The 26,130-nt window shown below is 34.7% G+C and overlaps 1 protein-coding gene across 9 annotated transcripts in view; it reads right to left on the bottom strand.

The window, feature by feature from the left end:
• The window catches only part of LOC128236126 (mucin-5AC-like), a 144,446-nt gene that overhangs the window by 30,636 nt on the left and 87,680 nt on the right, over positions 1-26,130 (bottom strand). Inside the window, exon 7 of one of the 9 annotated variants that reach the window (XM_052950992.1) lies at positions 5,230-22,205. The exons of the other annotated variants lie outside the window; for them this stretch is intronic. Within the exon in view, the coding sequence (XP_052806952.1) occupies positions 21,415-22,205 (791 nt within the window). The 3' untranslated portion in view covers positions 5,230-21,414. Of the gene's footprint in view, positions 1-5,229; positions 22,206-26,130 lie in introns of those variants that run through there. 9 annotated transcript variants of the gene reach the window in all.

Raw genomic sequence — 26,130 nt, 5'->3', positions numbered from 1 at the left:
TAGAACATTTGTTTCTGAATCCTTGGAGCCATGATTTGAAATCAGAAATGAATACAACAAAACAACCTAAGGGTTTGTCGAAATTGATCTAATTTTCAATATTCTGAAGGATGTCATATGTTTTTATTTGTTGTTTTAGTGAAAGGGAGTGAATAGTGTTTAGTTAGTTCATACCATTCAGGAATGGTTCCTGAGAAGTTTGGCTCAAACTGTCCTTCAGGTTCAGAAAAAGAACTGTTTTCTATATGAGCAATGTTGATAATTGATGACATACACAACAATCCCTATAGCTACTATAGCTAATCATGGTACATATATTCATTTTATGTGTAACTAAAGATATAAGTGTATGAGGCAAACATTCCCAGTTACACCCTAGTTTTCATATGTATCCCTTCTGATTGTTCAATATTGTTTGGTGACTGTTCATTCCCTCCTGTTTGATTCTCCTCAACATCCTTCTTTTTGAAACAGCATAAGTTTAGCTTTTTAGCAACGATAGTGATGACGCCAATAACAATGGCCAGAAAAGCTCCTCCAGCAATGACACCTATTGCCCAATCAGGCAAACCATGATCCGTGACAGGCCTTTTAGATGTGGTAGATGTGGTTGTACCATTAGGCATGCTAGTAGTGGGATGTGTTGTGTTAGTATCAGGTAGCATGTTAGTAGTGCTTGTAGTAGATGTAGTAGTAGATGGAACTGAAATGACAATATATATATAAATATATATATATATAATATAGCAAAGTTGTTGGTTGTATATACAGTAAAACTGCGTTCGTTCGAACAGGCCGTCGTTCATGCGTTCCATCAAGGTCCAAGCTTAATAGCCCCGAACATTTTTCCTTCTATTTTCATATAAAATATACTGACGCTGCATCGAAACCTAAATAAGTAGAGGAGTCGAGCACCATAACCAGTCCCAAATACACAAATCATGCACAAAACCTTATGACTCCCTCGAGGTCATAATTTCACAGATTATCCCCTGAGCATATGTTCTAAAATAAACAAACAATTGATAGGTGTGAAAATTTCAGAAGTTGTCAATTGCAATGACAGTTGAAAGAAAATTTGATAAGATGTGAAAAACCATCACTGTCAGCTATCAGTTGATACAAGAAGATACAATTATGAGAAGTTAATGACAAGAAGTTCATTGTGATGCTGACCGTGATCTTCAGACGCTCTGTACGCTGTCACGCCATATTATGATACAACAGTTTTGCGAGACAGACAATATGCCCAAATTATCAATCCTTGATTTTGCAATCTAAATCGTGACTAATGCCATAATGTGCACTGTCAATATTCCAATGTTGCGGATTTAGAAAATGTGCTTTTTGTTAAAAATAAACTTTAATACTTATTCATTTATTGTTGTTTGTTTTTTACTTTTTGTCATTTAGTATATTACAGCCTTTGAACATAACGCAAAACAAAATTGGTGCCGAAGTAAACATTCGGTTTGACAACTTCAAACTTAAAATACACTGAAAGACATTTCTTAACAGACGTCTTTAGTTATGACTTAAAGGCTATAGCTTTTTGCAAGACAATGGGCCGAGTTCAGAACAACCACTCTCACTCTCACTTAATGAGTTAATCCTCTGTACAGTTTTTTTTTAGATTTTTATTCTATTTTTCTTTGTTACAAAGATAATAAAATAAAAATTCCCCCCCCCCCCCAATTTTTTTTTGGTAAGTTATCATTAGTAACAGTTTCCCCATCATTATTAATAAGTCTGGGAGGTTTTTTTAACAAGAGGGCCAAATGGCCCTGAATCGCTCACCTGTCATATATTGCACATTGGTTTGATGGGGCGGGGTCATTTTTTACCCCAATGCCAAAGTTTGGACAATAAAGGTAGAGGTCCACTTAATGATGTATTATGCCAAATAGCTCTAGTCCTTGTGAATTCGGAGAGAATTTTTTTTAATGCTTCCATTATATACAAATATTGAAAACCTAAGCCTATGAACACGGGGCGTGGCCAATTTTGACCCCAGTTCTTAAGTTTGAACAATCTTAAAAGTGGTTCGATAAACGATGCTTCATACCAAATATCTAAGGCCTTCGCCTTTTGGTTTCGGAGAAGAAGATTTTTTAAGTTTTCATCATATACATATATAAGGAAACCCATGACCGCCCGGGTGGGGCCATTTTTTGACCCCAGGGCCAAAGATTGAACAATATTGGTACAAGTCAACTAGATGATATATCATGCCAAATATCTAAGCTCTTGTCACTACTTGATTTTACGTGTGTATCTATATATGTATATTTGTTATTAATTGTTGTATGTGGCCCATATTGAAAATTGGTATGTGTACTAAATATGTTATCCAGTTTAAATTAAGACGTTACTTGTCTTTGTGAGTTCGGAGAAGATAACACATATAGAGAAAACCCATCAGCCCCGGGGTGTGGCCAATTTTGACCCCAGGGCCATAATTTGAACAAACTTTGTAGAGGTCCACTAGACGATGAATCATGCCAAATATCTAAGCTCTAAGCCACATAAGTTCAGAGGAGATGATTTTTGAAGTTTTCACTATAAACATATAGAGAAAACCCATGACCCCCCAGGGGGCGGGGCCAATTTTGACCCCAAGGCCATAATTTGAACAATCTTTGTAGAGGTCCACTAGACGATGAATCATGCCAAATATCTAAGCTCTAGTCCAAGTAAGTTAAGAGGAGAAGATTTTTGAAGTTTTAACTATAAACATATCAAGTATACCCATGACCCCCCGGGGCGGGGCCAATTTTGACCCCAAGGCCATAATTTGAACAATCTTTGTAGAGGTCCACTAGACTATGAATCATGCCAAATATCTAAACTCTAGTCCAAGTAAGTTCAAAGGAGAAGATTTTTGAAGTTTTCACTATAAACATATGGAGAAAACCCATCAGCCCCGGGGCGGGGCCAATTTTGACCCCAAGGCCATAATTTGAACAATCTTGGTAGAGGACCATTTGGTGATCCTACCTACCATATATCAACGGTCTAAGCCTTGTGGTTTGGGAGAAGAAGATTTTTAAAGTTTTTCCTTTTGGTTGCCATGGCAACCAGAGTTCTGAATGGAATTGAATTCTTTGAACAACTTTGATAAAAGACCACCCAAGGAACATCCCTATGAAGTTTTATTAATATTGGCCCAGCGGTTAAGGAGGAGATGTCTTTTAAGTAAATTGTTGACGGACGACGCACGACGGACGCCGGACAAAAGGCGATCACAAAAGCTCACCTTGTCACAAAGTGACAGGTGAGCTAAAAAGAAGTGGTGGGGGAGGGGTGTGGTCAAAGGGGTGTGTCAAAACAACGCACCCTGCCCCTGTGGTTTACATTGTATACTGTAATCACCCCCATTATAAAAAGAGATAATCTGATATGATCATAAATACATACATGTATTTACACTATATTGATCACTTATTGAAGAGGAGTGTAAGCTAGGTATGTTAACAGATCACTTGAGTGTCCCTAACATGAATGTGGCTAGAGTGTGAGTGAGAGTGGTTGTTCTAGTGTATCCGGCCCACAATTAATGCTAACAACAAAGCTATGAAAATAGCTCAACATCTAAAGAAGGTAAAGATTATTTTACAATATAACTTGATATGACTGTCAAGAAAGGAAATAAGAAGTATAATTATGATATAATGATATATTTATTGGTCTATGGTCAATACAAAGAACACTAGATAAATTGAAGCTGAGATAAAGCAATACAAAAATATAAACAGATTATTAATTGTATTAATTCAATACAAAACAAATACAGTCTTGTTAAATGAACAACAACATTTTATTTTAGTCTTAAATACAAAATCAACAAAGTACAGTTGGGTGTTTCTCACATCTAATTATAAGCAATCAATGCTTGATCAAAAGGGGGTCTATTCATTTTTTTTTTTTTTGTTCCAAAAATCACATTTTTCAGATTATGTGTTTTTTGAAATTCGTAGACTTTTTATTTCCTCAGCTATTCATGTAAGATATTCTTAATCAAAATGGTTGGTTATATTCAATAGCAGAAAAAATTGATTCATCTTTTTTTCGCTCTGATTAGCTTTTAATACACTTTATCATTAACCAATGATGTCACATATAATATATATATATATATATATGCATCGCACAGCTGTTTCCCGGATGAGATCAAAAGTAACAATTATAATATTTCCAACTGACTGATACTAATTGCATTCTTCATTAAATGTTTTCATTCTTGTAACATGAATATGAAGCAAGAAAACATTTGAACACATATATGAAGGATGATGTAATATGTGAATGTTAATATTCATAAAAAAATTTTTTTTTAAATTCAGTGTATCTATTTTTACCGTTATCTTATTGAAATGGTAGAATGTTTACACTATAAATTAAACTTTACTATACAGACAAGATAAACAAATATAAATAAAACCAAAAATTTATGTTGGAATTTTGTTTTTATTTCCTCTGACTAGGCCTAAAATAAAAAAATTCTTGTTTGGAGTAACGCGACCGACCCATAAAAATCGTTGCCGACTCAATTTTTTTTTTGGCATTTTGATCCGCGAATTTTTTTTTCAACGCCTTTCCGCTACTATTTTCTGTTTCTGCTCTTTTCTTCTGTTTCGGTTCTTTTCGATTTGTAGACACACTCGTAGAGCTTTGGTTTTTATCGCTGATCGCAATGAGCGTTTCGAAAACATGGCTGACTGCAAGTTTGTCGAACGTGAACCGAACGAAATTACGTTTTGTGTGACAATAAATTACTTAAATAAAAAAATAAAAACAACTTTGTAAGAAAATTCAATGTCGACTACACATGGTACGATGTATTTGATATTTTAATGGAGAATGATGAAATATACCTTCATGATTGTGAAATAGCTAACAATAAATCCCGATAGAATTGATTTTATTTGGTAAAACATAATGAAACATTTTACAATGTAAAATCAAGTGAACTACAAGTACACAAAGCCATTGTATGATTGTATGTAAACCAATTTGTTTCACATTTTCGTTTGCTTATCTTGAGTGTCATAAGTTTGTTTTGTTGAGTTCATCTCTGTGTTAGTCTTAAGTAGATTGAAATTCTTTGAAATTAAAAAAATAAAGGATCAGAAGTTAAGATGTTTGTTGTTCAAAAGTTTATTACAATGCCTTGAATAACTAGTGTTATGTAGTGAATGTACTGTACACAAGATCCAGTTGTCGTTGGAGAAAAAAAAAAAAAAAAAAAAAAAAAACCTACCTACATACCCACCTTAAAAAATCTGGGTAGGGTTACTCCAAACAAGAATTTTTTTAAGATTGGCCCTATGAATGTTTGGTTCTAGGTGGTTCATTTAACAAACAGTATAAAACACTAAAGGCTTTATTGTCAAATGCATGATTCAGTGTCAGTCTGTCTCTTGTTTTAAATTTGTGTTTCAGATTGAATTTACCAACCTTTTCCATCATCTATTTCTAGGAAAAATGGGATTCCCAACTGAATCAAAACACCACAATTTCCCCCACATAAAGGCCCTGACCCCCTTCTGAAAAGATGGTGGAGAAAAAATAACTGATGCAGTATGACATTATATCAAGCCTCCAACATAAATGACGCAATGCCATTGGTCCAGGACCGGTCGCGTGGTGACCTCATAACATTTAAACAGGTTATCAACGTGATATATACGTAACGGTGTTAGTAGGTGACCCGACATGGGATACAGGGTGCAGAAAAATATATTCGGTTTCCTTTGCCCAGTATATCCCATATCGGGTCACCTACTAACCCCATAACTTATAATATTCATGAAATAATTAGTTGGTAGACACTCAAATTTTTTGATATGAATACTCTAAGAAAAAACTCAAAATTGTCTATTTGCTTTTGGTTGAGTCAAACAATTTTATTAACAATACATGCCTGATAGGCACTAATTCTGATTAATTTCGGTGAATGGTTATGAATTTTGATTATTATGAAAATTCAAACCGGTGTGAGTAAAATATCAAGTAGAAATAATAACATATTAACATAACGTTAATCAAGAATCTATACAATTTTAAAACATGTAATAAAGCAGCAAAAGCTGTAATCTCTAAGTTGTCATAATATTCAATCATTTACAATGCATACAAAATACTTTTTTTTAATACCAACAGTAATATCAAGAAAAAGTTTCAAAGAAAAAAGCATTGCACTCATGGTCAATTAATATTGTTACAGTGGTTAAAAGCTGCCGTCCACTACAGCCCCGATGCCTGGTTTCTGAAAGGTTTCTGATACAATTTTGTTAGTTTTAGGAACCTTTTCCAGTTAGTTTGTCCTGTTTTTGTGGAGTGGCAAATTAATGGTATGAATGCCGAAACCTATCTGAAGAAGCCATATGTGACAGGGAAGAATGCAGACAGTTCAAGAATAGGCTACTGAATGTTTCCTGATCATGCGGAAAGGTTAAGGTAACGTTGCAGAACATGCCAAAGAGATGCTGAATTGTTGGTGATAAAATGCTGAAATGTTGCTGATTTGAGAGTCGGTTATAAAAACAATGCCGAACTGCTGTTTTGTTACCAGTTGCTAGTGGGACATCATGGATGTTAGAGACCTTCACCTTGCACTGGTTTTAAATCCAAGCTTAAATGTATGCCATGCTTGCCTTGGCATTGTATTTGAGACAAAGAAGAAGTAGATGCCATTGATTGTGGGTCCTTCCCTGACTCACAGACAACATGAGGCTTGTCTATGGACAGTAAAATACATTGATGCAGGAACTCCGAGATGAAGACACCCTTGCTGCTGGCCAAAAGCTTGCAGGTACATGGCATCTGAGGTCTCATATGCCTCGTAAGTGTCAAGTCTTCCCAAAATGTGCCGGTCCGCCAGACATGACTGGCAAATTTGTACGGATCAGGCAGTTCAATCATAAATGACGGCCCAAATGACCAACATATTTTGAGAAGATTAAATAGCGAAAAGGTACCTTAAAGGGAAATGTCTGTAAAAATGTTTGCTGATTATTTGCCTTGGCAGTAGTTAGTCGATCCCACGTTGATACTTGACGTCACATAACATTGCCAAAAAGCGGCCTTTTCTGATACGGAATCATGAAGCTGATTGCCGGAGATAAACAAGTAAATAACGATGCACCCGTAACATCATTTTATTACGCCTGTTTTGATTGGTTATTGGTTTGCAACAAGGCACAAATAAAATCCATTTGGAGCCCCTTGGCCATTTTTATTGAAAACAACCTCGGATGTATGCCGGTGCATCAGTAGAAGTTAAGTTCATAAAATTTTGAATTATATTATTAAACAGATGTAGTGTTTTAGCTTGTATTTGTTGATCTAAGTTTGAATTGATTGCCAGTAAAGTGTATTATTGCTAAAATAATTAAGATTCCCAAGAATGAAGTCATTAAGTTTAACTGCTAAATTGAAATAACAATGCGATCTAGTTGCAGCATAATTAAAGTGTACCAATTTCTGACATTGTGAACCGTCCAAAAACATCCTAGGTTGTTTTCGATAAAAATGGCCGAGGAGTTCCGAATGAATCAAAATCGTCAGCACTCAATATGCTTTGGCTTCGGTGACAAAATGGTGGCAGTTGGTGGAATTGCCGGAAAACATCTAAATAGTGCAGTGTTGAAATAGTTTTTGAGAGATCAAGTGTGTTTATTTTTACTAAACGACATGTCCATAATATAGTGTTTATATGGTCGTTTTTGTGAATTTATTAGGAAAGCATTAAAACCAGTTGGTACCGTAAATGACTGGGTATTAGACGCACTTTTTTCCCTCAGATTTTGATGCAAAAAAATGCCTGCGTATAATACCCAGTAACAGTTTTTTTGAACTTTTTTTTCTGAGGTCAATTTCAAGCCGAGAGTTTGTTCATTCGGAGCTCCTCGGCCATTTTATCGAAAACAACCTCGGATGTATGCAGGTACATCAGTTGAAGTAGTTCGTAAAATTTTGAATTATATCATTAATTAAATGTAGTGTTTTAGAGTTGTATTTATTGATCTAAGTTTAAGTTGATTGCCATTGAATTGAATTACTGCAAACATAATTAAGAATTCCAAGAGTTAAGTCACAAAGTTTAACTGCTAAATAAAATTACTACGCGATCTACTTGCAGCGGACTTAAACGTACCACTTTTTGAGTATGTAAACCGTCCAAATACATCCGAGGTTGTTTTTGAAAAAAAATGGCCGAGGTGTTCCGAATGGAGTTTGTTTAGATTTATGTAGAAAGGGATGTTACTCGCGTCATATTGATCGAGTATATACGGGTTAAAACGGCAGTTGAAGATCGGGATACGGTATATCGTAAGACGTTTATAATTTCAACAAAAATATTTTTCGATTAAAGTTACCGTAATTCACCTAAGAGTTCGGACACTCTAAATATTTGGACACCCATAATTATTTCCCAAAATAATTTATTTTGCGTACCTAATTTTCGGACACCCAAAGGACATCAATCATAACTTTCATAGTTACCAAGTTTCACAGACGAAGATTATTGATTTTTATCTTTACAATGCCTGGCTAGATTACCTAACCGTATACACCACTGTGACAATTTAATTAGTTACTACCCATCCTAAACGATTTATTGCCTGTTGAAAAGGAAGTGTGATATATTAATTTGAGGATTAAACAAACAACAAGGGCAATCAAGGGATTAAGAAAACATCGACAAGGCATGTTTGTAAAACGATCTGCCAATAAGCTTTCAAACTTGTACCACACTTATAGACTCTATGAAGCAATAATCATACAGTTATACATTAATCCTGCATAGCAATGTCCATGCTCTCCACGAGATCCTCGTGGGTATAACTGTAAGTTATGTGACGTCACACAGTGTGACTCTTTGATCTGAAGCCGATAGAATGTGTTTATTCAGTTCAGTGCATGTATAAAATGGTGTTTTAATTAACTTCATGAAGGATTTACACTTATAGGCGTAATAAATAAGTTTATGACCATTGATTACTACGGATAAATTAATAAGTGGTAAAAAGCAAACATGAAGAAAAAAGGCAGGTTAAACAAACATGGAAATAAAATGTAAAAATGATAATTTGCTATGTATTCGGAGAGCGAAAAAAATAATTAATTTATGGTGTCCGAACTCTTGTGAATTACGGTATTCAATATTATTTTGAATAATAAATTGAATTAAACAATATTCAAACTTACATATAAAAAAGCAAAGATGGGCACTGTCAAAATATTTTTTGCATAACATAACTTTTCATTCTCGACAGTATGGTTGTATGGTTTTAAAGATAACCATCGCCATTTTCACGAAAAAAAATTTTTTTGTCACTGTCAACAAACATGGTGGCTGAAAATGCCAGACGATTTGACATTTTTTCTATGCGTCTTTTAACCAAACACATAGATTAAAAGTTTTTTTCTCGGATTTTTCACAGATTTTTTTCCCTGCGTCTAATACCCCCTATCGTCTTATACCCAGTCATTTACGGTATTCATTTTAACACTTTTTGTATACTATTTAATGGTATGTTTGTTGGGACAGTAAAATATTTGTTCAAAGAGGCTTAAACTTCCAACGTCACCTGTCTAGTGGACAGTCAGAATTTTTACCATTCGGGAAAACTTAAGTGTATGACATTTGTGTTGCTGCGGAAAGTTTATGCCATGGGGTCCCAGAAGTGTGTATTGATCTGCTTCAGGAGTATAAGGATGAGGTTCTGGCCATTCCCATGCTCCATGTGCCTCAGGTACAAAATAATGGCCAAATTCGAGAGGTGGAACATCCCCCATACTCTTCATGCCCTACATGGCAAACACATGGCAATTCAGAAGCCACTTGATTCAGAAAGCTTAGTCCTTCTGGCGTTAGTAAATGGAAACTATGAAGTTTATCTGGTATGAAGGTCATCTGCTTCATGGCGTTATAGTCAGTGGAAACTAATAAGTTTATCTGGTATGACCAAAGGGCATCTGCGTCATGGCGTTATAGTCAATGGAAACTATTAAGTTTATCTGGTATGACCAAAGGGCATCTCGTGGGCTTAGCGCAAAACGGTTGTTACTGACTTTTTTTCCAAAAGTGATATTTTCATATTTTTTAACCTTTTTTACAAGCCTCCATAATATCCTAAAAAATTAGCTCTGTAATCTAAGGATAAATGTATATAAAGCCATATTTGTCAAAAGGTTGTATCTGAAAATGGCAATTTATTTTTGTGCAAAACAGTTGTAACTCAGCACTTACAACTGTTTTGCACAGAAAACTTTGAATCAATAAACCATTGGGATGGGATGTAACTCCAATATCATGATGACATTGATGACATCATGATTATTTAACATTGTTTTTGAGGAGAGACAGTCATATTGATGAAAAATGATTTGTTTTTAAAATAAACTCCCAATTCAATGAAAAAATGCATGTTTAAACATCACCATTACGAACAATATCTCATGTTTTATTCCTTTAGTCCTATGTATTCATTTGTATTAATAATGTGTATGATATATTGTCCGATAAGATTAAAAAGTCATATATTTAGGAAAAATAATTGAAAAATTTGATAGTATCTTTAGGCTCTTGCTTAAGAAAAAATATGATTAGGAAAGTAAATTTAAGTTTAAAATTAAATATCCCTTTTTAGAATTTAGTTTTCTGTGTAAAATTCGGACATGATTTTAAAACAGGAAAAGAATGTGTGTGTTTTACAAGAATATTGTTTCTCTTAGTAGTTTTTATTTGTAAATATTAATTATTTATTTATATTTCGTGGGCTTTTTATGGTAAAATAAGTTTGCATGCTAAAATTTCATATTTTGGCAATATTGACATGTTTTGTACACAAAATCATAACTTTTATAAACTAATGAAAAACAAAGGCAATTGGTCTAATTTTTAAGGTACATCATTATTGGTGAAAACACAAATTAATTCCCCTTCCAATTCTAGAAGAATGTTATATACTTTAACTGAATATTTCGTATCCTATAACACGCTTATTTCCAGCGGGAAACTTTATCCAATTGAAGCTATTCTGCAACCGATTTTTTGCATTTCATGACACTCTCCGAGTCAAAAATAAATTCCTTCTTTCTTTTTGTTCATGTGATATGCATGAGCTTTCGCTTGATTGAATGATCTTCAATAGCAAAAAAGTAGATCTATTGAAGTCATTTCGACATTCAGTTCTGAAGTTTGAATTCGTGCTGATGTGAACTACGGTAAATCTTATGGATGAAATTCTGATGTTCATGAGCTATATAGTTTCAAGCCATTCTGATGTTCATGAGCTATATAGTTTCAAGCCATTCTGATGTTCATGAGCTATATAGTTTCAAGCCATTCTGATGTTCATGAGCTATATAGTTTCAAGCCATTCTGATGTTCATGAGCTATATAGTTTCAAGCCATTCTGATGTTCATGTGCTATATAGTTTCAAGCCATTGTGGTGTTTATGACTAGCGAAGATCTAGTGAAGTCATTTTGATATTCAAGAACTCTGGTGTTTGAAGTCATGCTGATGATTTTGACTAGGAAGAAGTAGATCTATTGATCATTTGGATATTCATGAACTCTGTAGTCGAGTTCATGCTGGTGTTCATAAATTTCGAGAAGTAACTATGTAAAGTAATTCTGATATTCATGAGCTATACAGTTTGAAGTCATGCTGGTGTGTTTATGACTGGCGAAGTAGTAACTCAATTTAAGTCATTTCGGTATTCATAAGCTATGTCAGTAAAATAAGCCATGCTGGTGTTTCTAACTGACTTGGTAGGCAGTATGAATAGTTGTAAAATAGTAGGTAGGTAGTTGGTGTCATCATTGTAATGGTTGTCATGATGGTTACTACTGGTCACTACTACAACTACTGGATAAAAAATAGATAGAAATCAGATAAGATGGAAATCATTCTAATATTCATAAACTAAGTTAATGGAAATCATGCTGGGGTTTATGATTTTTTTTTCGAGTGGATGGAAGTTATTCTGAAATTCATGAGCCAATTAGATGGAAAACATGCTGGGGTTAATGATTTGTTTACGAGTAGATAGAAAGTATTCTGATATATTCATAAGCCAAGTAGATGGAAATCATGCTGGGGTTAATTATTTGAGAAGATTGAAGACATTCTGATATTCATGAGCCAAGTAGATGGAAATTATGCTGGGGTTAATGATTTGTTTCGAGAAGATAGAAGACATTTTGATATTCATGAGCCAGGTAGAATGAAATTGTGCAGGGGTTAATGATTTGTTTAAGAGTAGAAACTGTTGGAAGTTATTCTGATATTCATGAGCCAAGTAGATGAAATCATGCTAAGGTTAATAATTTGTTTAGAGTAGATGTAAATCATGCTGGGGTTAATGATTTGTTTAGAGTAGATGTAAATCATACTGGGGTTAATGACTTAATTAGAGGAGATGAAAGGCTTTCTGAATATCATGAGCCAAGATGATGGAAATTGTGCAGGGTTAATGATTTGTTTAGAGTACCAGATGGAAGTAATTTTGATATTCATGAGCTAACATGGAAATTGTGCTGGGGTTGATGATTGGTTTAAAAGTAGATGGAAAGTATTCTGATATTCATAAGTCAAGCAGATGGAAATCATCCTGGGGTTAATAATTTCTTTCGAGTAGATGGAAGTAATTCTGATATTCATGAGCCATTTAGATGGAAATCATGCTGGGGTTAATAGATTTGCTTAAAGAAGATTGAAGTCATTCTGATTATCATGAGGCAAATAGATGGAAATCATGCTGGTGTTAATGATGGAAAGTATTCTGATATTCATGAGCTAAGTATATGGAAATCATGCTAGGGTTAAGGATTTGTTAAGTGTAGATGGAAAGTTTCTGATATTCATCCTGGGGGAAGGAGATGGAATTTGTGCTGAGTATAAAGCAGTACTGGAAGATGGAAGTCTGATATTTATGAGCTTTGGAAATATCTTACCCCTTAAATGATTTCATCGGGATATGATGTTTTGGTACTGGATTTGGTCATTGTCAATTTTAAAATAGCTTTCATTTATTATCTATGATTTTGCTAAATGATTATTTTAAATTTCAAGTTCTTGTATATTTTGTACACGTTGATGGTCATTATAAGAACTGATATGTCATTAGTATGCTATGATGACTTGTAAAAATGTTTCTTGATATCATTTTAACTTAAAAACTAGAACTAAGAAATATACATGCATATCTTAATTAGTTAATGAAATTGCTATTCTCTTCACAATTGTATTAACAAAATGCTGTTATTCATCATTAACAGTTTGAATTAAGCTGATTTTTAACTTAAAATATGCTGTTGAAGATAACTGCAGTATATATTGTTGTTGTTTAAATAGATTAATTATTTAATTGTCTTTCATATATAATAATTTAATTGTTTTTCATATACAATAAATGATATTAAACTAAAATGTTACCCAAACCCCTGTTTGTGCTAAGTATATTAACAAAAATATTCATAGAATATAAGATGTTCTATACAAAACTAAATTTTCAAAAAAAAGTGGAAAATATCATAGCTATTATCCTCAGTTGATGTATTTCAGTATAATTTACATTGCAAGTAAAATAAATGGTGCATTAAAGTCAAATATCTTAAAGCTATCAAAGAAAGTTTAATAAAAAAGATTCAGTTACAACCCTTTTGCGTGCGCAAAACATATTTAGAAATATCTTCAATTTTTCAGGCAAAACAGTTGTAACTGACTGTTACAACCCTGTTGCGCGAAAATAAATTTAGAAAATTCCTCAATTTTTTGTGCAAAATGGTTGTAACCGACTGTTTTACAAATATCTCTTTTAGAAATTGAATGCAAAGTGTTATTGTGATTTATTCATGAAAAGTAAACAAAATTAAAACTATAATAAAACAAGAGCTGTCACAGTATGTGACAAATGCCCCCGAATGTGACATTGACCTATGAACAAGGTCAGTACATGAAAAGTTGATTTTGCCTTTACTTGTTAAATTAAATATCAAGTTATTTTAAATTGCCTCTAAACATAAAAAATACCACCCATACTAATGACAACCTACACTGTTATGTCCTTATAAGCAGCATTCCATTGTGAATAAACACTTAGTGTGACCTTGAACTTAGAGGTAGGGACATGGGTCTTGCACGCGACACGTCGTCTTGGTATGTCTGACACAAGTGGCAAGTCATTTTTAAATCTGTCCATACAAGAGAAAGTTACAGCCCGGACACGACAACCTATACTCTATGTCCTTATATATGCAGCATTCCATTGTGAATAAACACCTAAGTGTGACCTTGACCTTAGAGGTAGGGACACGGGTCTTGCATGCGACATGTCGTCTTGGTATGTGGAACACATGTGGCAAGTTATTTTAAAATCTGTCGTTACAGGGGAAAGTTACAGCCCGGACACGACTACTTATACTCTATGTCCTTATATGCAGCACTCCGTTGTGAATAAACACCTAAGTGTGACCTTGACCTAAGAGGTAGGGACACGGGTCTTGCACGCGACACGTCGTCTTGGTATGTGGAACACATGTGGCAAGTTATTTTAAAATCTGTCCATACAAGGGAAAGTTACAGCCCAGACACGACAACCTATCCTCTATGTCTTTATATGCAGCACTCCATTGTGAATAAACACCTAAGTGTGACCTTGACCTTAGAGGTAGGGACACGGGTCTTGCACGCGACACATGGTCTTGGTATGTGGAACACATGTGGCAAGTAATTTTAAAATCTGTCATTACAAGGGAAAGTTACAGCCCGGACATGACAACCTATACTCTATGTCCTTATATGCAACACTCCATTGTGAATAAACACTAAGTGTGACCTTGACCTTAGAGGTAGGGACACGGGTCTTGCACGCGACACGTCGTCTTGGTATGTGGAACACATGTGGCAAGTCATTTTAAAATCTGTCATTACAAGGGAAAGTTACAGCACGGACAGGAGTTATTGAGCCGGACACACGGACGGACGGAGGGACGGACGGTGCGATTTTAATATGCCCACCTTCGGGGGCATAAAAACAAAGTGAAAATGATAGAAACTAGGAAAATAAATCAGTTTTTATGCTCTCCTGAACAATTTTCAAAATGTCAGTTTCAACCATTTTGCGCTAAGCCCGCGATCTGGGTCATGGCGTTATTAAAAGTCAATGGAAACTATTTAGTTTATCTGGTATGACAAAAGGTCATCTGCGTCATGGCGTTATAGTCAATGGAAACTATTAAGTTTATCTGGTATGACCAAAGGGCATCTCCTTCATGTCAAACTGCCAAGTTTCAAGTTTATTCAGTAAAAACTGCAAGATCTTTAATGATCCTTTATTGAGGACAATTCTAATAGTTTCCTATTACCTTTCACCAATCACCAATGATACAGTTAAATGTGCCACTTTATTGTAGGGGATGACACCTTTTCTATGAGGACCAACTTTAAAAGCCATACAAGTGACACAACTTGAACATGAAAGCCAGAATATCTTCAACCACTCAACAACTCCCCAGTGCCAGAAGAGTGGTGGAGAACAGGTTTGGCATTCAAACAGACGCCAGCGTGAACACATTGTGCTCAACTTCATCAGCAATACTGGATTGGTCCCATGTTAAGACAGAATGTTGGAGAAGACAGTTAATAGTAAGGTCGAGAGCCATGGTATGTTAAACTTTAATTAATGTTTCAGTGTTTCAACATGTACATGAGTCTTTCAGTTTGATTTCAATACATAACTTGTGTAAAATATGTTTGAATGTGTTTATTATCAGAACTTTACATTGTTAATAAAATGAATAAGTCCATAATTTTGATTTTCATGATTATGCCATCAGCTTTCATTGACACTCCGCGGTACAGAAGTAATTGTGAACCAATCCAATCATCACAAAAAGACATTGTAAACATTAGTAACAGTATGTGCCGAAGATAGCCATAAAGGACTTAATGACATTGTTAGGATACCATTCTTTGACTTCAATGAAAAATAAGTTAGAATAACATGCAAAGAGATTAAGGAGCCTTAAAGAAGGCTTTCCTAAGATGCCCAGTTACAAGCCATGGTTCGTACAAGATCCCGTAGCCGTCCGAAATAAAACAGTATTTTCAATCATGATATGGCCAGAAGTGCCCAGTATCACAAAGTGTTAAAGAATGACAAGGTAAGGTTTAAGAACATTGCAAAGACATGGCGAAACATCCTTATTTGGCAAATTCTGCTTTCTGGAAAAGTATGGGGGTCATAGTGGAGAGCAGGTCTAAGGGCCGAATTCAGAACATCCACTCTCACTTACACTCCAACCACATTCCCGTAAGTGACTCTCAAGTGATCACTTGAGTGAAATAGGGGGAGTGACACTCAAGTGATCTGTTCGTATTCACACGCCTCGCTAACACTTCATCAAGATACAATATAGTACAAATACAAATATGTTTTCATGATCATATCGGATTATCTGTTTGACTATGGTGGTGTTATGCATTATAAACAGATGCTTATTTGATATTTGAGTACCTTATTGTTAGATATGGCGACAAACAAATGACAATAATTATTATTCTGAAACTGAATTTAACATTTTCAAACCATTGGTCAATAAAAAATAAATATTTTGGATTGTAAACAACTGTTGCAAAATGCGATAAATTGCATGGGTTTTTGCTTTTAAAAAATAATAATATTTAACCGTTTTCCATTGAATCACGTGATTTGAATATGTATTCGTATATAATCTTGCTTTTGTAGTCTGCATAAAGCGGTCTTAACGTTTTAAAAGTTGAAAAATAAATTAAAAAAAATAGCACTTGGATATAATTAGCGAATGAATGTACTTCTAATCGGGGAAATTACACCTCGAAGTGAAAACTAACTCGAGAAATGAAGGGACAATTGATGATGATGACGATAATAATAATAATAATAATAATAATAATAATAATGATAATGATGATGATGATGATTATAATCCAACTGACTGTATGCTGGAAAATACATATCAATTCTCTGATCACGCTCTGAGATGAAGATGTTGCGCATACCCATGTACATGAAGTTAACGGCCTAGCGGGGTGAAGTTAGCGGCCTCACGGCCTAGCTGTCAAGCGGCATGATCTTGTTTCCTATTTCAAAGCATTTTATGTGCATACTTTTCTACAACAATGATAAATGTTTTAATTTTCAATTCAACATCCTTTAGCGAATATCAGCATCCCTCCCCCAGGCTGCTGGATTTTTATTTTGGGAATTTTAGGCCGCCAGGCCGCTAACTTAACGTTGCTAAGCCGCTGGACTGCTTGATCGAAAAAAAAAAGTTAATCGCTCCAAGATAAATATTGCATACAAACAATTATTTGAGCATTGCTTTAGAAGAAATATCCTGAAAAAATGCTTTGAAAAGTAGAAAACAATTTAAGGCCGCTATGTTAATTTAAGGCCGCTATGTTAATGTATGAATAAGAAACATTCATTTGATTTATAATTGTTTTCCAATCAAAAGCATGAACAATAACTTTGAAATAGTGAACAAACTTAGGCTGCTAGGACGCCAACTCCCACAGCCGTTAGGCCACAAGACCGCTAGGTCGCTAAATTCACACCGCAAGGCCGCTATGCTGCTAACTTCACTTCACTAGGCCGCTAACTTCAAGTACATTAAGCTGCCTATTCTTGCAGCCATCGATGAATTGCAACCATCACGTTTACTGGGTGTTCAAGATCAGCATGAAAGAAAATACATATGTGATTGGCGCATTCTTGTGAAAATTTGAAAGACCACGTTATTGAAGTACATGCACTCCAATAGATTATCCCGGTCTTTAATATTGTCTAGGACTGAGGATGTCACTTAATTGTTCCACATATCTGATATATTCACTTGTCATGTACATTTATCACTCACACTCGTTCAATTCGTATTCACAACCAATCCTCAAGGTTGGTTCAAGTGGCCTAGCCGAGCACTCACTAATGTCCCACTCACACAAAACACTTGAGTCTCACTCCAACTGTGAATACGGATATACCTTTCAATCGAAAATATCTCAACCGTTATGTGATTGCCGAGGATTAACTCATTTAGTGTGAGTGAGAGTGATTGTTCTGAATTCAGCCCTAAGGCATTCATTCACAGTAAGATATTTAAATACTACAGCAATTATTGTTTTCAACATACATTTCTATCACTATCCTCGAAAATAGAATTGCAAACACTTGCATTTGAAAAATAAATCTATTCTTTTCTGGCCTTAGTAAAGCATTATGTTCAAGTCCAAGAATCAGACAAATTACAATAATCTTTTTAAATGGCCAAATTATAAATTTGCCACAACATAAGGAGGAAAGTCTTATACAAATGTTTGGTAAGTTAGTAACCTCAACAAAAATCTTAACATTGACAGACATGCTAAATATACACAAATAATATATAACACTTACAATATTTTATATTATAATTATACACATTTATTACATAATTATGGCCAATACCAAAAAAGGAGAACTTACTATTCGTATATTCAATTATGGTTTTAAACATGAACATTTATGTAGATTAAAATATTTGGTTAATTAAAAGCACTACATTGAATTAGATTTTTACAACTATACTACTGTATATACTATAACAATAATATGGCACAATTGTATCTAAAACAACCTTATATATGAAGGCCAGCAACAAAATACTGGCTCCTAAGTTTCTTCTATGGACAAACAAAAGTTGCACTAAAGTGCATATAGGTTATCAAACCTAATTTAAATAGTATGTTGTGATTTTGCCCATGAAAATTGTTTTCAAGTTTGATGAACACTTACTTTAAAAGCTAAATGTTGCTTATTCATAATTTAATCATTGGACAAATTCAATTTGGTTAATATCAAAGGTCAAAACTCTTGTTTGGTTGGTTATATAACTCACCAAATACAGCTGACATATAAACTTATATATTAACAATACTCTTTTAAGTTTGAAAAAAAATGATTAAAACTGCATAAGTCATTTGATTGAATAGCTGCCAACCTGTTTTAATGATACCTTATTTCCAACCAAATTATGTGATTATAAAAAAAGGACAAGAAAAAAAAAGACTACAAATTAGTTGTCTGTATAGAAGAGTCAAAACTAATCAAAACTATGACAAAACATATACATTTATATCAATAGTACCCTCATATTATTTTTATTGCATGCTTAAATAATTGTTACAGTACATAACATAAGTCCTTGAAACAGTAGATGTTTCCATGAGAAAAAATTTAACACCCCGAAAAAACTTCTAAAACCAATATAGAATGTGTTAATTAAAGGCCTTGAATAATAGCATATTTGAGAGGGGGAACATTTTCAAGGCATGTTAAAAGTTCAATGGGGCAATTTTGCAAATATGGGCCAGGTTGTAAAAATGATGTTCATAGATCATAAACATTTTTTCCGAGATATCTTAACTTGTATTTTATTCTAAACAAAGATCAAAGTTACCAAAAAAAAATATAGGTTGGAGATGATCATCAACAAAAATGAATGTTTACATGCATGTTTATGTATGGTTTAAAAAATTAGAGTCCTCTTGCACTGTGAATCAAGTTTGCCACACACAAGTATGGTTTTTGAAAATGTGCCCAAGTCCATATTACTATTAACCAATTTATCAGTTTACATTCAATTTGAAAAAAAATGTCATGGAGGACAATCTGGCCACAGAGTTATGGTTCTTGAAATGTATACAAGTCAAAAATATGTGAACATTTCTAAAGAATTCAATTAACATCAACTATTTCTTCAATATAATGTGCTTTTTTCTAATGAAGGGAAACAATATGGTATAAATGGGTCACAGAGTTATGGCACTTATAAAGTACTACACACACATAATCATTCACATTGCTTATCATATACTGATGTTTCTATTTACATAAATTCCTTGTTCTGATGAATAATCTAAAAAGGTTGAACAGTCTGAGTTTAATAACCTGACACAAAAAGATTGTATAGTTACTGTGATCAAATGTATTTAAGTTGAAGTCTATAAAAACATTCCCCAATGGTTTTAAAGTCATAAAAAAATGTGGCTAATAATTGAAAAAAAAATGTGGCTAAAAACATAAGAAAATTGGACAGACTACTATAGGGCACCACCTATTTTATTTTTTTAAATAGTAAAAGAGAATCAGGAACAACATAATATTCAAAATTTCATGACCATAAGGCTACAACAATTAATGTTTTTGCTATATGAATTTTGCCCTAAAAAAATGGAGGTAGCTGGCTAAATAAAACTTATCAAACAATATTTCCATTTCATTTAAAAAAGGAAAACAAAATCCTTCATAAATCATTATTAGAATGATTATAATGCTGAATAATCATAACTTAGTAGAATTTAATTAAATGCCCTCCAGTTAGATGCAACACGGCTTTGCAAGAAGACCTATTTTGTCATTTGTTGATTTTAGAGTGAAACAAGTCAATGGCTTCTGAAAGAAAATGAAATCTTTGAAATATAGGTCGGGTAAATGTGTCCAACAAAACAATATTGATGTGGCCGAAGTGTAGATTATTGAAAACCATGGTGCAATCTGGTGCATTCTGGGCCTCCTGAGGAGCTTATTTTAGTACTGGAGAAATGACAGTATTAGGATCAAGGAGTCAGTACACATACTGCAACTTTGGATGATTTTCTATATATTTTTGTCAGAATCATGTGGATTTAGCTGCGTAGTATAGGCAGCTACATGCCTGATTGTCAAGTACATGGCATTTATAACTGGAGCTCCCACAAGTTTCCTGTTATAAAATCATTATGATAATAGTACTTTACATCCATTTTCACCAAACATTTTGCAGTCAGTGTAAATTATCTAAACCATACCAGACAAAAATATCACTGCACATAAAACTCAGTGTCAACTTAATATTTCAAAGAATATACCAACTATTTGTAGTTTTTGTAAGAAAAACAATACATCCCTCATCTAACTGCCACACCTTCCATGAGATATGATCCAAACATAAAGGAGTCGGAAGCATTGGCAGGTGTCTAATATCCATCCAAGAAAAATATACAAATGATATATGCAAAAAGCCTACAGTGATGTGTCATTCACTCCTGATTTTCTTAATAAAAATCCAAGGAACAAAAAAAATTGAGCACAGCAAGTTTAGAAAAAGCGTCGAAAAAAATCTAAATCTCTAAAATGATCCAAACAGAACATGAAGACTATAATTTTATGTACATTATTCCCAACTTAATCAGATATAAATAGAACATTATTGAACATGGCTTCAAAAAGATTTTCAAATCTGTTGCTTTTTTATACCATCATGGCTAATGTCTGCATAAATTATAAACAGTTCGACTTTGTCAGTGTCAACTCAAACTCCGTCATTATCAATATCATCAATACATAGTCCAGTTATCTGAATATTCTCGAGGTTGGTAATAAGTGTAACCAGATTCAAGGGCATGGTTAACATGGCCTTGGTGTATGTTGCCAGTTGTTGCAGGCCTTCGCCATTCCTCATTTCTTCGGTAATGGTTGGGGTAGAAGCTTTGCATGTTTCCAGAATAAACCATATTCTCAGGATAAACACTGTTGTTTGTTTTAACCTTGTTTGTGTTTCTCATCTGAGCTCCTTCAAGTCTTCGGATTTCTTGTTTTTGATTGGCGACCTGTAGGCGCCTATCTGGATATCTCTTTGTAGAGTGCTGATAACCATGCCTGGTATCCATATAAAAGGCCGTTCTGGGGTGCTTTTCCATATTTTGGCTATTGTTTTGTCCACTATAGATATATGCACCACCAGAGCGTTGCTGTCTTGTGGTTCTCTTGTGTCCATGCTTGCCTTTTCCATGTCCATGTCTCTTAGCTCTGTACAGAAACAGACCTAAGAAGACCACCAGACCTACCAACACAACACCACCAACTGTTGAGGCCACCACAATTATGACTGTTCTTTCATTTGAGGGGTTATTTGTAACACTTGGTGTGATAGTTTCAGTAGTTGTACTTGTAGGTGCATTAGTTGCTGTGGAAGGCATACGAGTCGTTTTAGTGGTGGATTCAGTACTTGTACTGGTAGGAGTGGTAGTTGTTGTGGAAGGCGTAGTACTCGTGGTAGAGATTTCAGTAGTTGTGGTCGAAGGTATGGTTGTTGTGGTTGTGGTGGTTGTTGTGGTGGTAGGTGTACCTGGCAATGAACAGGAAAACATTCAATTCATGCTGTTTGGTATCCTGTTATCCTACATTGACTGCAATTTTTACATAAACTTAATTAATTTATCAATTTGTTTACCACTTCTTATTATGCCAAATGGTGAGCAGCAATGTGGTCATGACTTCTTTCACATCCAGTGTGCAAAATACTGATAGGTAGTTTTGTGGCCATTGTAATTCATGGTCCAAACAAGCATTCAACATAACTAGCTTATGGTGTCACATCATAAAAATAAGGAAAGAAGATCCTCGACAATACAGAAGTATTTGTGAAAAGATTAAGTAACTTGTAAAAGGGAAAAAGTATGATTAAGCAATTATCTGTGTTCAAGGATAACCATTCCAAAGATTCCAAATGGAAACCAAACATTAATTATTTTTATCTTCAATTGAAACTAAAGTTCTTTGTTGAGTCACAGTAGTAGTAAAATGATATCATCTGCATAAAAAATATAATGATTTTATCCATTATACTTGACAAAAATAGACAGAAAACAATAAAACTCTCACCACAAAATAACGCCTGGGGTTGTAATCAATATGCGACTTAAGTCAATCTGATTGTCATACATGATTGACTTCATTCATTCTATTGAACAGTTATTTATAACAAGAAATCTGATTCGCTACATTAATCTAATTAAGACCAATGTTAAATACCAGCCCTGAATGACAGCCATAACTGGACAAAATAACTTCATCATATGACTAACTGTATTAAAGTTGTTCTATAACAATTTTATCTGGTGTATTTTTATCCTATATTATATGTCTGGTTTGTCTGTAAATTAAAGTAACAGGACAAGAGAAGATTAAAAAAGTCTTATCATAATGCAGCGCTGTCCTTTAGTTGATTAATTTAAAGCAAAAACCATTGTTTGATCAAGAAAAACATTATTTAACCACACAAATACAGCTTTATCCATGTAGTGCCCCAAGAACAAATTATACAAATAGATACATATAGTTAATAATCAATGCTTTGTATAATAGAACACTTGTGTGATGTATTTAAAAAATAAGTGAGTAATATCTTATGCAAAAATGTAAAGCAAAGATTTTATTTGCTAGTGCTCACACTAGGTTTTTATAACAAGAATGCTGTAATGCAAAGAAGAAATTGCAGCATGTTAGTTTAAAACAATAATTCCGAGATTTAAAAAGGTTGGAGGTAATCATGCCTTTATGTTATTATTCAAGATGCTCTTTTTGTTCTCAATCATAGATCAAAACTATTTTGCATTCCATTTGTTTGTTTTTTCTAGTTCAAGAATGACTTCCATGCTTAATAAAGAAAACCTTCATTAACATATTAATGCCGAGAACCTTTTTGTTTATTGCTGTACAAAAAGTTCAGCATTTGCATGAATTGAATATGTCACCTGGTTGGAGAGCCCAATTCAAAACAATTATTAGCTACAGCTGCAAGAAACAAGTTACAAATGCCCCCTCAATTGGCATTGTATAACACAAAAACAAATTGAAAGATGGTTACAAGGGTCACCTGTAGGTCATGACCTACACAGTTTGAGGTTGGTTACAGGTCCAATTGTTTTCTTCAAACAAAGGGTTTGTGTTAAAGGTCCTTTTGACTGGGTAACTGCCACTCAAAATCAATAGGGGTCATCTTCTGGCCATGACCAACCTCCCTAGTAAGTTTGAGGACCTTAGGCCCAAAGCTACTGTAGTCTGACAAGATTTTTGTGTTCTAGGTCACTGCAACTATGCCCCTTGACCTACTTCACTGCAACTATTCCCCTTGACCTACTGACTTCAAAATCAATAGGATCATTAGCAGGTCATAAACATCCTTCCATTCAAGTTTAAAGACTGTAGCATAGTATAGTTGTCAATTTGATTACAAGGTGACCTTTGACCTACTGACATCAAAATCAACTAGAGCTGTCACAGGAGTGACGAATACCCCCAAATGCCGCCTGGACACAGGAATGGCAAACCATTCCTTTGAAAAGAGGCCATAACTCCAAGGTTACTGCACACTGCATCTTCTTTTATCATGCATGTATTGTTATATTTAAATCTGTTGAGTAATTTAGAAGTTACACTGCTGACAAGAAAAACTAGCCTTTCATGAGTTATCATCCGGAAACTGTTTTTCTATTTTTAGTAACAGTGACCTTGACCTTGGCCCCACCAGCCCCAATATCGAACTTGACCTGTATCTTCTGATGTTACACCTGTGTACCAAAAATTGTTCAAATCTGTCTAGCCTTTCATGAGTTATCGTCCGGAAACCGTTTTTCTATTTTTAGTAACAGTGACCTTGACCTTGGCCCCACCAGCCCCAATATCGACCTTGACCTATATCTTCTGATGTTACACCTGTGTACCAAACTGTATATTCTGATGTTACACCTGTGTACCAAAAATTGTTCAAATCTGTCTAGCCTTTCATGAGTTATCGTCCGGAAACCGTTTTTCTATTTTTAGTAACAGTGACTTTGACCTTGGCCCCACCAGCCCCAATATCGAACTTGACCTATATCTTCTGATGTTACACCTGTGTACCAAACTGTATCTTCTGATGTTACACCTGTGTACCAAAAATTGTTCAAATCTGTCTAGCCTTTCATGAGTTATCGTCCGGAAACCGTTTTTCTATTTTTAGTAACAGTGACCTTGACCTTGGCCCCACCAGCCCCAATATCGAACTTGACCTGTATCTTCTGATGTTACACCTGTGTACCAAAAATTGTTCAAATCTGTCTAGCCTTTCATGAGTTATCATCCGGAAACCGTTTTTCTATTAATAGTAACAGTGACTTTGACCTTGGCCCCACCAGCCCCAATATCGAACTTGACCTATATCTTCTGATGTTACACCTGTGTACCAAACTGTATCTTCTGATGTTACACCTGTGTACCAAAAATTGTTCAAATCTGTCTAGCCTTTCATGAGTTATCGTCCGGAAACCGTTTTTCTATTTTTAGTAACAGTGACCTTGGCCCCACCAGCCCCAATATCGAACTTGACCTGTATCTTCTGATGTTACACCTGTGTACCAAAAATTGTTCAAATCTGTCTTGCCTTTCATGAGTTATCATCCGGAAACCGTTTTTCTATTTTTAGTAACAATGACCTTGACCTTGGCCCCACCAGTCCCAATATCGAACTTGACCTGTATCTTCTGATGTTACACCTGTGTACCAAAAATTGTTCAAATCTGTCTAGCCTTTCATGAGTTATCGTCCGGAAACCGTTTTTCTATTTTTAGTAACAGTGACCTTGGCCTCACCAACCCCAATATCGAACTTGACCTGTATCTTCTGATGTTACACCTGTGTACCAAAAATTGTTCAAATCTGTCAAGCCTTTCATGAGTTATCGTCCGGAAAACGTTTTTCTATTTTTAGTAACAATGACCTTGACCTTGGCCCCACCAGCCCCAATATCAAACTTGACCTGTATCTTCTGATGTTACACCTGTGTACCAAAAATTGTTCAAATCTGTCTAGCCTTTCATGAGTTCTCGTCCGAAAACCGTTTTTCTATTTTTAGTAACAGTGACCTTGACCATGGCCCCACCTGCCTCAATATCGAACTTGACCTATATCTTCTGATGTTACACCTGTGTAATCAAATCTGTCTAGCCTTTCATGAGTTATCGTCCGGAAACCATGAAAACCGACAGACCGACTGACTGACCGACTGACAAGCTCACTCCTATATACCCCCTCAAACTTCGTTTGTGGGGGTATAATAAAGGTCCCCTACTGGTCATGACCAACCTCTCTACCAAGTTTGAGGACCTTAGACACAAGCTTTTAGTTATTAAGCAAGTTCAAACGGACGGACAAGGAAAAATCTATACAAAATATTTATAACCCCTCCCCATTCTTGTGGATGCATTTTTGGCAAAAACATTTAAATACACAGT

Source organism: Mya arenaria, chromosome 5, assembly GCF_026914265.1.
Source record: "Mya arenaria isolate MELC-2E11 chromosome 5, ASM2691426v1".
NCBI lineage: Eukaryota > Metazoa > Mollusca > Bivalvia > Myida > Myidae > Mya > Mya arenaria.
The sequence above is the reverse complement of the archived record's forward strand: the minus strand, read 5'-3'. Positions and strand labels throughout refer to the sequence as shown.